This window comes from Ornithodoros turicata, chromosome 1 (genome assembly GCF_037126465.1).
Source record: "Ornithodoros turicata isolate Travis chromosome 1, ASM3712646v1, whole genome shotgun sequence".
In the NCBI taxonomy this organism is placed as follows: Eukaryota; Metazoa; Arthropoda; class Arachnida; order Ixodida; family Argasidae; genus Ornithodoros; species Ornithodoros turicata.
In genome coordinates, this window is record NC_088201.1 from 169,912,810 (window position 1) to 169,927,810 (window position 15,001).

General features: G+C 50.6%; 1 protein-coding gene across 1 annotated transcript; it reads left to right on the top strand.

Moving 5' to 3' along the window:
* The first annotated feature begins 11,621 nt into the window (after positions 1 to 11,621).
* On the top strand, positions 11,622 to 14,525 carry LOC135389699 (uncharacterized protein K02A2.6-like). The gene has a single exon (XM_064619734.1). It carries the CDS (start codon positions 11,622 to 11,624, stop codon positions 14,523 to 14,525), a length of 2,904 nt encoding a protein of 967 aa, XP_064475804.1.
* The last annotated feature ends 476 nt before the right edge of the window (positions 14,526 to 15,001 follow it).

Sequence of the window (15,001 nt, forward strand, 5' to 3'; positions counted from 1 at the left end):
ATCGAAACCCTTCGTAAGCAACCGAGTGACGGAGATCCAGTTACTGACATACCCATCGAGATGGCGAGATTGTCCGGGTCACTGCAATCCGGCGGACTTGGTCACAAGAGGAATCTCATGAGACGCCCTCGTTGGTAGCTCACTTTGGTGGGAAGGGCCGCCATGGTTGCGATAGCACGAAAAATGTTGGCCCAAATCATACACTCCAGCCCCAGAGGACAACAGTGAAACACCAGTGACAGAGGAAGAGCTGAAAATATCCAAACACACAGATCCGCACGTCGTGCTGCAAGCGTCATACAGAACGCAATCGCTGTTGGAGATAGATCGCTACAGCACCATGTCCTGGGCCCTACCGGTGACAGCGTGGATGCTACGATTTATTAATAGATGCAGACGTACCCACATGGATACTATAGGACCGCTTACCGCCGAAGAATTGCAATCTGCGGAAAGGTATTGGTTGCCGGAAACACAGGCGATGCCTACCCACACGAGATGAAGAAGCTTCGTGAGGGATGTCCAGTTCCTCCACAATCCAAGCTGCTCGAACTGAACTCTTTCATCGACGAAGAGGGGTTATTACGGATGAGGAGCAGGCACGAGCATGCAGAAATGGGAGCAGCACTGAAGCACCCAATCGTACTCCCTCCAGATCATTCTTTCACGGAGCTTCTCGTGACAAGTGCACATCGGCGTATACTGCATGGCGGAGTATTGGACACAATGACCGACATAGGAGACTGATTTTGGATCCCACGGTGCCGTCAAATTGTGAAGAAATTAATTTGAAGTTGTAGCCTGTGTCACAAGCAAAAGCTGAAGGCAGCAACAGTACCCATTGCGCCTTTACCCAGTGACAGAATCAACAAGCAAGACCCATTTGCTATTGTGGGTATTGACTTTGCTGGACCCCTCTATGTTGACACGCGGACGCGGAAGACAAGCGGACGGAGAGATCAAGTGTTACATAACCCTATTTACGTGCGCAGTGACATGAGCCGTGCATGTTGAGATCGTGTCAAACTTGACGACTACGAACTTTCTCATGGCATTTCGTCGCTTCATATCACGCAGAGGGTTACCGCAAGTCATTTACAGCGACAACCCTTTGACATTTCGAAGAGCGGCGAAAGACATACGCTTCTTATGGGAGCTTCTGAGCAGCCCAGCCGTGCGCGATTTCTGTTCCCTTCACCGCACGCATCAGGTGGAAGTTCATTGTTTAGAGAGCCGCCTGGTGGGGTGAGTGGTGGGAGCGTATGGTTCGTACCGTAAAGACATGCCTCCGCAGGACTTTAGGCAGATCACGGGTAAATTATGAGGAGCTGGAGAGTATCCTTCGGGAAGTTGAGGCGACTGTCAACTCCAGGCCACTGACAACTATATCGGCCGAAGCGACAGAGATGGAGCGGCTAACACCTGCGCATTTTCTAATAGGCAAGCGCATTACCATGCTTCTATCTCTACCGTTGCCCGAGCTTCCTGGTGCAAACATCGCAGAAGATATGAGACGCCGTCTCGCGCATCGCCGACGTGTCGTCGATCACTTTTGGAACAGATGGCAGCGCTAGTATCTCCTACAGTTGCGATCGGCGCCCTTGGACAAACGCAAGTGAAGCCACAATTTAAAAATTGGAGATGTGGTGATTGTTCATGACAGTAACGCACCTAAGCTAAATTGGAAGATGGAAAGAATTTGGGACCTATATCGCGGGCGTGACAACAACGCTTGGGCTTGCGAGGTACAATTGCACAACGGCCACCGACTCGGGAGAGCTGTGCAACACCTGTATCCTCTTGAAATGAGGGAAGCTCATTCGGGGGGAGGATGCTAAAGAAAATAACGAAGTTTGAGAAACAGCAGAGGCCATTTCGCTGGGAAGCAAGACAGAGCTGTGTCACTGTCACTCCACACTTTTATGACCCAGGGATCTGGTCCGAAGCCTCCAATGGGGAAGGTGGCCGAATTCCCGGTCACAGGGAGAGGCTACCGTTTCCAGGGAAAAAACGGGGAATGCTCATGACGGAAGGGGAACTTGGACTCTGTTCTTCGTGCGAGCAGCACGCACTTGTATTCAGTTTTTTTTTTTTTTTGTTATTAAGAGTTTCATTGATGTATTCCTACTTTGGTTACAATACACAGTTGTTTGTCGGTTGCGAATGTTACTCAGTCGTCTGAGTGTGTTTCCTCGTCGACAACTTATTCGGCGATCGCGATCAACTTCTACTGTAACAAAGGGATGGACTCAGGGAACGAGCAGTGTCGGCAGAGTGGACTGTCGGTGCGGTTAAGAACATGTAGAAGCTGCTTCGTATGGGCAGATGATATGCGCAATCGAAATAACAAGGCTGCATCTTGGCGGGAGAGACCCGCTGTGGCACATTGGGCAGGAGCTGTTCCATTTGCAGTAGGTTTATCTGGATGCAGTTGCCACAGAAGCTTGCGAATGCGTTTTCTGATGGTGGCATTGGTGGACAGGGCTGCGGCAGTTGGAGGCGTGCGTGTGCCTCTGTTACGTAGTACGTCGGCGGTCTCGTTTCCGGGTATACCTTTATGTGAGGGCACCCACTCGAGTTTCATGGTTAGACCTTTGTTGATGAGGGCTCGTATGTTGTTCCGGGTATGGCCGGGTATTGGGCATGGATTCTGTACAGGGCACCTTTGGAGTCGGTCAGGACGATTGCATTTGTGATGTCCAGTTGGCTGATCACTTTGGTGGCTCTGCGGATTGCCAGCAGTGCGGCATCAGAGGAGGCGGTAGGGCCAGTGAAACAGACAGCGAGTTTGAGCTGCCGGGAGGGAATGTAAACGGCGATGGCACTTGTGTTCAGGCTTTAGTTGATGGATACGTCGGTGAACACCTCGGCGTAGCATGGGTAGCTTGTTTGTATGCAGTCTGCAGCGTGTGCTTGCGCGACTACATCGGGAACGTTTTGTTTGCAGGAAATTCCCTCGATGTGTGGCTGGATGCTCAGTAAGCTGAGTTCCCAGGATGGGTTCTTCTTTGGGAGTGAGTGATGGGGTGGATGGAACTATGTCGAAGAACGTGAGCAGTGTGGCAGAAACGCGGCTGTGGTTGCTTTCCCTGATGCGACTAATGAGCGATGTGCCAGCCAGGGGTCGAAACCCGAACTGAACCGTAACCGAAAACCGTAAAAGACAACGTTATTTTTTGCCGAACCAAACCCGAACCGAACCGTAAACGTTTTTTCTCTCCCCTTGAACGAACCGGAACTGAACCAAAAAAATATGATGTGGTAACCGGTTCGCCAGACGATAAACACGCCTATACCTTCCCACTCGACTGCCGCACGCCAGCTCCTTGCATCGCTCGGAATCTTGCCGAATTCATAGAGCAGACAAAGTGATAAACCAAGATATGGTGTGTCCATGCACCTCCTACAACCTCATCTCCGAAAGGTTCACGACATTCCTGTATATTTCTGTGACTGGAGATGTAAAAAAAAAGAAAACAATATGTGCTACACAACAGCCACACTTTGCATTGTTTGCTCGGCTGCTTCCTTTCATTCAGCGTCATAGTGTGAAGGCGACGTAAAATTAAATAGTTCACAGTGACGTCCACAAGCAGCGCGGACCTCTAGCGACCACGTGAAAGAGGTTGGCTTGTGGTCCAGAGCATGGAGGAAGGAAACACAGCAGCAGCCTCTCGCCCTGTTTTCGACGGCGAGAAGCGTACCGGCTTGCGCATGGGACTCTGGGATACTCCTATCTACCACGTGACCGCCTTCTTCTCTTTTTTTTTCTTTAGAATTAGGCGATGGCCTTTTGCAATGGACTTCAGTGGCACGCTGTACGCCATTTCCCAGCACTTTTCGGTACAGTAAAGGATGATCTGCTGAGGAACTGCATGGCTCTTTGTACCTATGAAGTGTAGAGGCGAGGGAGTAAGAGAAAGGAGGAGCAAGCCATCTCCGGAACCTGATATTACCTCTAGCATGGGGTACACTGATTGGCACATCGCACGTAAACCGGTTCGAATGATTAATAGCGGTTCAAACCGTTATTTTGGTTCCGCTCAACTCGAACCTGAACCGAACCGATAACCTTGAACCGGAACTTGACCCAAACCCCCCAAAATAAAGGCTCCGAGCCCTGGTGCCAGCGCTAGATCTATGGAGTCTGGACAGCTGTAGGAGTAGTAGTTGCGTGCAGCGTAGAAGGAGAGGTAGTGTGGCAGTCTCAGCTTGGACGGCTTCGTTTTGTGCAGCAGTGGGTACTCCGATGGCGTGGCGCAGTCTTCTTCTGTATAGCTTCTCCAGGGACTCGAATGCTGAAGTGCTCAGGCAGTTATATGGTAGACCGTAAAGTGTCTTCGCGGCTGTAGTAGCGTTGAACAGTTACAGGGGGTAGGTGTGACCAGCTTGGGCCGGGTCCGAGTAGCATTAGCTTGGTTTTGTCACCGGATATGGCGAGGCCTTTGCTACGTAGAAAATCAGCCATGGCACGGACGGCTTCCTATAAGGCATTTCTGTGAGCTCCCGGAGATTTACGCGGATCCAGAGGCATATGCCATGGCGTATAAAGAGCGCATGATGTATTTGTTGAGTTGGAAGAGCAGCCATGACCAGGTTGAGCAGTAGCGGGCTTAAAATGCTGCCCTGGGGGAGGCTAATGTTCTGGCTTCTAGGACTGCTCAGGGTCGTTCCAAGACGTACTTTAAACGAGCTGTTATAGAGCAGCAAATGGATGAAGGTGGCTGCCTTGCCCTCAATGTCAGCGTTGAGCTTCCATAACAACAGGGACAGCAACATTATGAAAGGCGGCTTTTATGACTATAAGGACAGCAGCCGTTCTCTGGCCGGTTTTGAGTGTCTCCTCAACATCAGAAATGAAGTCGATGATGGAATCTTCGGAACTCAGATTTCGCCTAAAGCCAGTCATACAGATGGGCAGGAAGGACTTTTAATCTAGGATCCAAGAGAGACGAGCGTGGATCGTCCTCTCTACAACTTTGGCCAAGCAGGAGGTAAGCAATATGGGGCGGTACGAGCTCAGATCGACGGCAGGCTTGCCGCGCTTAAGGATGGGAACGAAGGCGCTTTCCTGCCAAGCGGGTGTAGGCACGGCAACATTCCAGTGTACGTTGACGTGGCGCAAGAGTCTGGAGAAGGCTTCTTTTGGGAGGTTTCGAAGAGCCTGGTTCTAGATCCCATCCATCCCTGTAGCTGACTTAATCTTCAGGCGACGGATGGCTTATTGTAATTCGTGGTGGGAGACTGGGTGGTCAAGGGAGCAGCTGGAAGAGACGGTGCTGGCTTTAGCAGGGGTACCTTTTGCGTTGTGGAATTTATCGCCCAAGTTTTCTGCTAGTTCTGGGAGGGAGGAGCCCATGCAACGGCTAGTGAGGCGACACGATTGGAGTTCTCGTGCATGCCCATGAGAAAGTTGATTGTGTTCCAGACGTTCCAATGTTCCTGGCAGGGTATGGCTGGTGAGCGTCCTTGAAAATTGCGCCAGTGGGTGCGGAGTAGGGTGTTCGAGTGGCGCCAGAGACAGGCGGAGATGCGTCTGTAGTTGGTAAGGTTTTCAGCGTTGCAGCGCAGTGGTTGTGTTGTGGTGCTTGCGTAGCAATCTTTGTGCTTTGCGACGTGCGGCACATAGTCTGAGGAATTTCAGGTCCGGCTTGGGTGAAAAGTGTGAAACTTACGCGGAGTGTGTTGCAAAGGTTAAAGCAGAGCTGATGGCACTTGTGATGTCGATGACTTCGGGAAAGAAAGCGAGTGATGCACGAAAAGAAGGCCAGTTTGTCACTGTGCAGGTGCGTTTTGGTGCAAGCTGCATGCAGGCAAGTGTGATGAAAATGGGTGAGTGACAGCTGCTCCATTTTCATCACACTTGCCTACAAGCAAGTGTCGTGCCAGATTTCCCAGTGTGCAGGTATATCAGGGCAGTAGGAGGTAATGCCTATTGCACTGGAGAGAGGGGCCCGCACGGAGGTAGGTTCGCCAGGGTATGCTACGACAAGGTCACGGACTCCAAGGGCGTATACGAGCAAGCGGCCAAGTTTGTCAGCTTGAGGGAGAGCTTTTTGTGCATTGTGGCAGAAGTCCTCAGGTAAACTGCTGTGACGTCATGGGTAGGCAGAGACGATGGTCAGTGTGATTTTATCGAGTTGAACACTGACTGCTACGAGCTCTGCGTTGGGTGAGTACAGTTCCTGGGGTGGAATCTGAAGATTGGAGATGTGGCGGGCGACAAAAAGGGCAGCAGAGCCGTGCTTGAAATGTGGTATTGATATTGGTAAAAAGTATACTTGGTGAAGCCTGTGATTGTGAAGTCAGGTACATTATGGCGAAGATGCTGAAGTGCGTCTTGTGCAGCTGTAGCTTTAGCTCTGCTATTTTGGGTCGGAGTCCAGCAGAGTCCCATTGGAGAACTTTGGGAAAGCTGTCCATGATGGTAACAGATGAGAAGTGTTAGCGGTTGTGCACTACGAGGGGTAGCGATGACAGTCTTATGCAGAGAAGAGGCCTGTGAGCGACTGTTCGAGTGGCTGGAGTAGACCCAGGGTGGTGCGCAGGGCTTCTGGTATCTATGTGCGCTCCAGTAATGCTTTTGCAGCCTTGAAGGCAAGATTCACAAGAGTCTTTGTGAGAGTGAGACCGTTTTGGCAGGACGGGAGAGAGCTTGAAGACTGATGGGTGCTGTCTTTGGTTGGCTGACGTACATTGTCTCTGTGTGTGGCAGCTGGCCCATGGGGAGGTACCGTATATGGAGCGGGAGTCTTTGCCAATGTGGGTTGGCTCTGCGTGGAAGAGTTGACAGGGAGCTTCTTGGCAGCGGCATCTCTATGTATGAGCGTGTTGCCTTAGGCTTGTTATGTGGTGGAGTGGGAGCTTGCTCGGGCGTGGCGTCTCCAGCTCGGGTATTCTCTTTGGGGTGACAGATTTTGTTGTTGTGGATGTCTCTCTTTCTGAGTATCTTGCGGACCTGGCTTGTTGGGATGTGTGTTTTTAGGCCATAGCGGTGTGCAGCCGTTTCAGTATGCCTGACTAAGCATGCGTTGTCACGGGCGGCATAGTTGTTCTCACAGTTGTAACACTTTGGGGTAGCATCGACTGTGTATTCCACTGTACTGAAGCGGCAATGTGGCCAAACGGACCGCAGTTGAGACAGTGCAATGGTTTGGCTTTGAAAAGCTTGACGAAAATCTTGAATGTTTCAATCTGCACTATTTTAGGGAGGGGGCCGCGAGAGACACAGACTCTTACACTAGCACCTTTATCTCCGAGTCGTCGCAGGCGGTTCTTAATGTTGTCGTCCGAGAGGGAGGTGTCGGCAACATGGATTGTGCCGATGGTGACGCTGGGAGAGGACGGAAGGAAAGCTCTTACCGGCAGGGAACAGAGTTGAGAGCTGTGGGAGGAGTTTGTTGATTCATCCCACAGCTTTGACAACCACTGCAACAATGTTGTTTGCACTGTTGAGGCGAATCTTGTTGATCTCATTGGGAGCCTCGGACCTGTGCTGTTGTTCCAGCTTTGACAGCTGGAAGCTGTGCGACTTGTTGTTTGGGCCGGTTGTGCGAAAAAGCACAGTACGCACAGACACTGCTGGAGCAGAGGAGACCGCACAAAACACCATGTTATCACTGGAATCACTGTTACGCCGCGCAAGTTCGCGTTTCAGTCGGCGACGTGGGATGCGGAAGCCATCGGCATCAGCCTGGTTTGGGTCGTTGATGCCGTCGTCAGTGACGTCAGTTAGAGATCGCTGTCAGTTGCCTGAGCGTCGGTGATGTCCATGCCCCATGTAGGGTTGGCCTCAGCGCTGGCAGACGCCATGGTGTACGTTGAGCTGGGTTGCAGCACAGACGCAGCCTTGTGCAGGATGCGTTGGCGGCGGTGGACAATCTTATAGACTTTGGAATGCGTTTCCGAACGCTTCTCAGAGGCGTTCTTTGTTCTGTTTGTTGGCTAGGAGCGTGCTATGCGGTGATGTGGAATATCTTCTTTGTATTGGAATAGATTTTATTTCCTCTTGTGTTCGGTGTCGTTCTTTGTTCTGTTTGTTGGCTAGGAGCGTGCTATGTGGTGAAGTGGAATATCTTCTCTGTATTTGGGACAAGAGTGTATCCCTGATCTATTTTGCACGTTTACGCTTTCTAAAGTTGAATTAGTTTGATATTATAGGTGATACTTTTTATTTTGTAGGTGTGGAATAAAAACGCGTGTATGCGGTATTTGGGCAAAAGTGAATACCTGATGAACTTTGCACGACTGGAAGACATGCGAAGTGAGCTCTAAAAAAAGCTGTTTTAAGTCGCGGAACGGTGTCTGCCTGCAGACGAGCGAGCGCAAACGTCCACACGAGCCGGCGCCTGCGAAGCGAGCGGCCGTCGAGGCCGACCTTGACAGAGAGAAGCGAACGGGTAGGGCGATCTCTTCGTAGGAGAAGGAGGGAATGGAGGGGGGGCGAGCGACGTAATCTAATGAGTAGATTGGAAGTCTGCCTGCTCAGGAAGGGCGGCATGTTACACACAAGGAAGGGGGAGGGGAGTAGTGTGGGGAGAAAAGAGAAAGAGAGAGAGAGAAAGAGAGGAAAACACACACACACACTCACACACTTTGTTTGTTGTCTAGAGCAGATCGCTCTCAGTGGCAACGCTCAGAAGTGCATTTCTGGCTGCTCTTCGAATGCGGATGGATCCTGATGGGTAGAGGACATCCTCCAGGGATTCATGCGGTAGGTGCAAGGAGCTGTACACGCGGAAGAGGTATTCTCTTCGTTCTTCATAGTCAGGGCACGTCATGAGGATGTGAGCTAGATCCTTATGATCGTAACATGATTCACAGAGAGGCGATGAGACGATTCCCAGTTTGTATAGGGAGGCCATGGTGAGGACACATTGGGTTCGGAGACGGTGGAGGAGAACTGCTAGCTTGCGGGACAGGTCTTTTTCAGAAAATGTCTGAGTGAAGTGAGCCTCTCCAGGAAAGGCAGCCAGTCGTACTTCGCTTAGGTAAGTTGCAAACTTAGCTTTGTTGGAGTCCGGATCATTGACTACTGTGATGTTCGGCGAGAAATTGTGCGCCTCGTTAGCTAGGGAGTCGGCAATCACATTTCCAGTTGTTCCGACATGAGAAGGAATCCAATGCAGTTGGACATGAAATCCAACAGATGGAGGTGTCCTGTGAATATCCCCTTCGGATACGCTGGAGCACACAACGAGAATCACTGATAATTGTGACATGCTGTGCAGGTAGGCAGGATACATGTCGAGGGCACTTTGTATTGCGACAAGCTCGGCGATAGTGGAAGAGACTCCTTGATCCAAGCGGGCGTTCCATCTGTGGTCAAGGTCTTCTGCAGCCTTGTAGAGAGCTTCTGCAACGATTTGCATTGCCGCAACTGTAGGTACTATTTTCTTGCGCCGAAGGCCACGGAGGGTACAACTGGCGTCCTGTTCCTCAATGTGATAGGGTGGAAGTGGTGGTTGTAGCTTAGGTCTCAGATTAACCAGCTGTCTGTAAGTTCCAGAACCAAGTAACTTGATCGGGACCCACGATGAGAGCGGAATGATCATCTTTCCAGTTTCAGACCTATGGCGACGATCAAACTGCTGGAGAAGCCTCTCAGTTGCCTGAAGACGAAGGGAGCAGGAGCCGGTTTTGCCGTATAGCAGTTCGCTACTGGCCTGTTGCGGGAGACCCAAGGCAGCTTTGAGATCCTGACGGTGGACAGCGTGTATCTCCGTCTGTCTTGGAGGTGATGGGAGAGCGTATGGGAGAACGTACATGAGCCGTGACACCACAAGGGCGCTGTGCAGTTGAATGAGAGCCTTGGGTGAGCAACCCCAGTCGGTGCCGTGTAGGCGTTTCATGGCTCCATGTGATGCAGCAGTTGAGGTCTTCAGGGCAGCAAGTTTTTCATCAGTGAGTTTTTCATCAAATAGCACTCCAAGGAACCTCTGCTACTTAACTCTTGGGATTGCGGAACCTTGGTACTCCACAGAGATAGATCTCCGGCATTTCCGGTTGGGTATCAAGCAACATGATCGATCGGGTGATATGGACAGGCCAACCTCTCCTAGGTAAGCGGCAACAGCTCCAGTCCATGTTCTTCATCATCTGCCCTACTCGGCAGCCAACACACCAGAGTACAACTGTTGTGTTCTTACGGCCATATCGGCATGAGCATGCGGACCAGATGGTCAGCACGATGGTTATCGGAAAATAAAAAGAAAAGAAGTTGATCTCCTCATGGACGGTCGCGTCATGCAGGCTCCATGGAAGTTGGATTCTTTCTTACAAAGGTAGTTATTTCCTTCCGACCGACACCACATTGGCGACGAGGGTTTTGAGAAGAGAAGGAACTGCACCACGTTGAAGATTCATCATGAGCTTCGGCGGTATTACGCCTCCGCCCACGTTCTTATCCACTCCCGGCAAGCCTAACGTTCCATGGACGCAATGGAGACAACTTTTCTACAATTTCTTGGGAGCCTCAGGAGCTGACGAATTCACATCAAAAAGGAACAAGCAAATCCTTCTACATTGCTTGGGGATAGAAGGCCTTCGCATTTATAATACGCTTCCAGAAGTAGTACACGAAGCTACGCAAACTGCATCACGTGAAGCCGGCGCAACACCGTCTACAAGTACCGTGTCAGGTACAGTGACGCCTGTCCCTGACGAGTACGAAACGGCCCTACGTACTTTAGATGCTTACTTCGCTACCACCATCAACGTGGTGACGGAACGCCACAACTTCAGGAGAAGAATTCAGCTACCGGGCGAGAGCATTGACGATTTTGTTTTGGCCTTACGGGAGTTATCCGCTTCATGCAACTTTGGCGCCCAAACTGAAGACAACTTGCAAGACCAATTTGTACAAGGAGTATCTTCGCAGCAAATACGTGGGAGGCTTCTCCTTGACGGATCGGCTCTAACGTTTTCTCGTGCCGTGGACATCGCCAAGCATTGTAAAAGGGTATCGGACGAAACCCAGTCCTTCGTACATGGTGATGTCGTTCAAGCCATCGGCAACGCTCCGGCGTCGAAGACCCGAGGGCGTCAAAGTAAAGGACAAACGCGCCAGCTGCATCATTCCCAGAACTGTCAGCGCAAGGACGGAGCGCAAAGACTACGCTGCTATCGGTGCGGGTCAACGCAGCATCTCGCAAATGCTTCGAACTGTCCAGCGTTTCACAAGCGTTGCAACAACTGTGGCAAGGTTGGTCACTACGCCACGGTTTGTCGAGCGTTGAAGACACCGACGAAAGTACAGGAGCTTTCTACAGAGGAGGATGAAGTTCTAAATGTCGTGGTACCTTCAAAGGAAGGGCAAGGTCTCTTCATCGAAGCGCGTCTTGAAACTGTACCGGTAAAGTTCTTGATTGATACGGGATCATCAGTATCCATTCTGCAAGAAGATCTCTTCAGGAGACATTTCGCTCATCGTTTCACTTTGGTTCCACCACGTACTGCTTTAGTGGATTACTCAAGACGGAAGATTGATGTAAAGAGGTGCTTCGAGGCTGCCGTCACTTACGAAGACAAGCACCATGCTGTTCGCTTTTTCGTAGTTTCCAAGGACTCGGCATATTGAAGGTGGAACACTCAGCTGCTACGAAACGTCCTTCACTTCATCAATGCTACCAGACTCACTTGCACAGGACTTTTCACAGCTATTTTCAACAGAGCTGGGTTTGGCTAACGGATTTACCCACAAGGTGAAAGTTCGTCAAGATGTCCCACCCGTAATTGCTAAACTACGTCGACTGCCATTGGCAGTTCGCGACGCTGTTACGGAAGAGCTGCGTCGCCTTGAAAAGGAAGACATAATAGAACGGGTTGAGGCGTCAGAATGGGTTTCCCCCATTGTAGTAATTCCAAAAAAGGATGGAAAGATTCGCCTTTGTGTGGACCTTCGTGAGGTGAACAAAGCCATCATACCAGACCTGTTCCCTCTTCCACATACAGAAGAGCTGCTGAATGCGCTAGCAGGAGCTCAGTACTTCTCTCGAATCGATTTAAGGTCAGCGTACCATCAAGTCCTTCTGCATCCTGAAAGTAGGAGCTTGACCACATTTATTACCCATGATGGACTCTACAGATTCAAACGGGTCTGCTTCGGACTTTCATCTGCGCCCGCCATGTTTCAAAGAATGATGTCTTTGATACTCAAGGATTGCTCCGGAGTATTATGTTACATCGACGACATCATTGTGTTTGGGAGACACAAAGCTGAACATCAAGAAAATCTTCGAAGAGTGCTCACCGTCATTCGCTCAACCGGATTGAAGCTCAATGCAAAATGTGTGTTCGAGACACAGGAGCTGGAATTCCTAGGGCACCACGTAAGCACTCATGGATTACGTCCGCTTCGTTCTCAAGTGGAAGCAATTACACATGCACCAGCACCAAAGGATGTTGCTACCCTACGTTCGTTTTTGGGACTTGTGGGTTTTTACTCAAAGTTCGTCCCAAACTTTGCCACGCTCGTGGAGCCTATGCGTGCCCTACTACGAAAAAATCAACCCTTCCTGTGGACAGACATTGTCAATGACAGTTTCAATGCTGTGAAGTCACTCTTCAGAGAAGACCGTGTCGCCCACCCGTTCGACCCTACACTACCAGTAATCGTCACGACAGACGCTTCTTCGTACGGATTAGGAGCTGTTCTGCAACAAATGCAAGGCAATATGTATCGGACAGTTGCTTTTGCTTCACGTACCCTTTCTTCGCAAGAGCGCAAGTATGCTGTAGCGGAAAGAGAAGCGCTGGCATGCCTATGGGCGTGCGAGCACTGGCACGTCTACCTTTGGGGTCGTCCTTTTCTTATTCGCACACATCACCAAGCCTTGGTGACATTGCTATCGGCACGCGGCACAGGGAGACGTCCACTGCGACTTAGTAGATGGACAGAGCGCCTCCTTCGTTACAATTTCACAGTCGAGTACTGCCGGGGTACCGACAACAAAATAGCAGATGCGCTGTCGCGATTGCCTCTGTCACACGATGCCCAGACTGAAGAGCTTAATCAGGAATACGACTTTGTTGGCCAAATCGAAACGTCTGTAGCGAAGACAGACCTTCAATTAGCATCACGGAATGATCCGATCTTGAAACAAGTCATGGAGTTCGTGATTGAAGGATGGCCGTTAAAGCAAGACTTGATTCCGAGTCATCAGCCATTTTTTCGAGTACAAGAGGAACTCACGGTATTCGAAGACCTCCTAATACGTGGAGATCGCATAGTGGTACCACCAGCGTTCACGGGACATCTCATACAGCTAGCCCATGAATCGCACCCAGGCATCGTGTGCACCAAGCAGCGTTTAAGGGAGAAATACTGGTGGCCACAGATGGATAAACAAGTTGAGAATGCTGTCAAGTCGTGTCATATTTGTCAAGACGCCGATAAAAGTGCGAAGACGGCTGACACGCCACTGCAACCCATTCCGTTTCCGAGCAGGCCATGGGAGAAGGTAGCTGTGGACATAATGGGCCCTTTTGAAAAAGCTCCTCCTGACTGCAATTACGCCGTCGTGATGGTGGACTATTTTTCTAAATGGCCAGAGGCCAAGTTCTGCGCGAATGTGACAGCATCAACAATTTTGGACTTCCTGAGATCAGTGTTTGCACGTGAAGGCTATCCGGACAACCTGGTGTCCGATCACGGACCCCAGTTCATTTCACATCAGTTTGAACAGTTCCTCAGGGATAGAGGCATTCAACATTCATTTTCATCTCTGTATTATCCACGTGCAAACGGGCTTGTTGAAAGGTTTAATAGAGTTCTGAAAAACTATGTTCAAGCCACGTTCTTGGAAGGAAGACCACTGCGACAAACCGTCACCGAGTACCTGGGACTGTACAGATGTACCCCGCATGCAACTACCGGAAAATCACCTGCTGAACTTTTACATGTCAGGAAACCACGAACACGACTGGACATCGTTGGGATACCGTCATCTTTACTTGAGGATGATACTGCTGCAGCAATGACCAATCTACGTGAACGCGTGCGCAGGCATCAGCAACAGAGCAAGACCTACACGGACCAGAAACATAGGGCCAAAGCGCCAAAATGTAAAGTAGGAGATTACGTTCGGGTACGCAAACCAGGATTCACTCCAAAAGGAATGCCGTCATTCTCCAAGCCACTCGAAATCATCCAACAAAAAGGGAGGTACTCGTTCCTACTAGCCGACGGCAACACATGGAACGCATCAAAGTTCGCACCAGCGGCTATTCAACCAGCAAGCAGCAACCCCACACCTTCCACGGAATCCTTCAGGCTGGATTATCCCACCTACATTACTACGGGTATGGATGCCTCCGATGTCCCTGTATCCCAGTCACAACACGAGACCAATCAAGAAGCGGCACCACAAGTTTACCCCCCTGCTACTGGCATCGGTGCGCCAACTGATGTGCCAGGGGCAGGATCACGTTTGCCTTCGAACGAAGGTGCGGGACAGCAGACACGTCTGCTGCCTCCGAGACATAGACGTCCTCCCAAAATATACGGGGACCCCGTCGGTCATTAACATCCACGTTTAATTGTCGCGTTTCAGTATACGTGTGCGTTGGGTATTTCACAAGGACTTTTTGTAGGGGGGGAGAATATGTTGTGTTCTTACGGCCATATCGGCATGAGCATGCGGACCAGATGGTCAGCACGATGGTTATCGGAAAATAAAAAGAAAAGAAGTTGATCTCCTCATGGACTGTCGCGTCATGCAGGCTCCATGGAAGTTGGATTCTTTCTTACAAAGGTAGTTATTTCCTTCCGACCGACACCACAGCAACGTCGTCTGCATATAAATGCAGGGACATATAAATGCAGGGCTTGCTGGGAGGTAGGCTTCGGCGAAGCCATGCAAGGATGACATTAAAGAGCACAGGGCTTAGAACACTAGCCTGAGGGAGACCGCCGATTGGGCGCATGCTGCTGAGCACAGACCCAGTCTAACCTGTGCAGTTCGGTCGGATAGGAAGGATGACACAAATCGCAGGGTCCGTC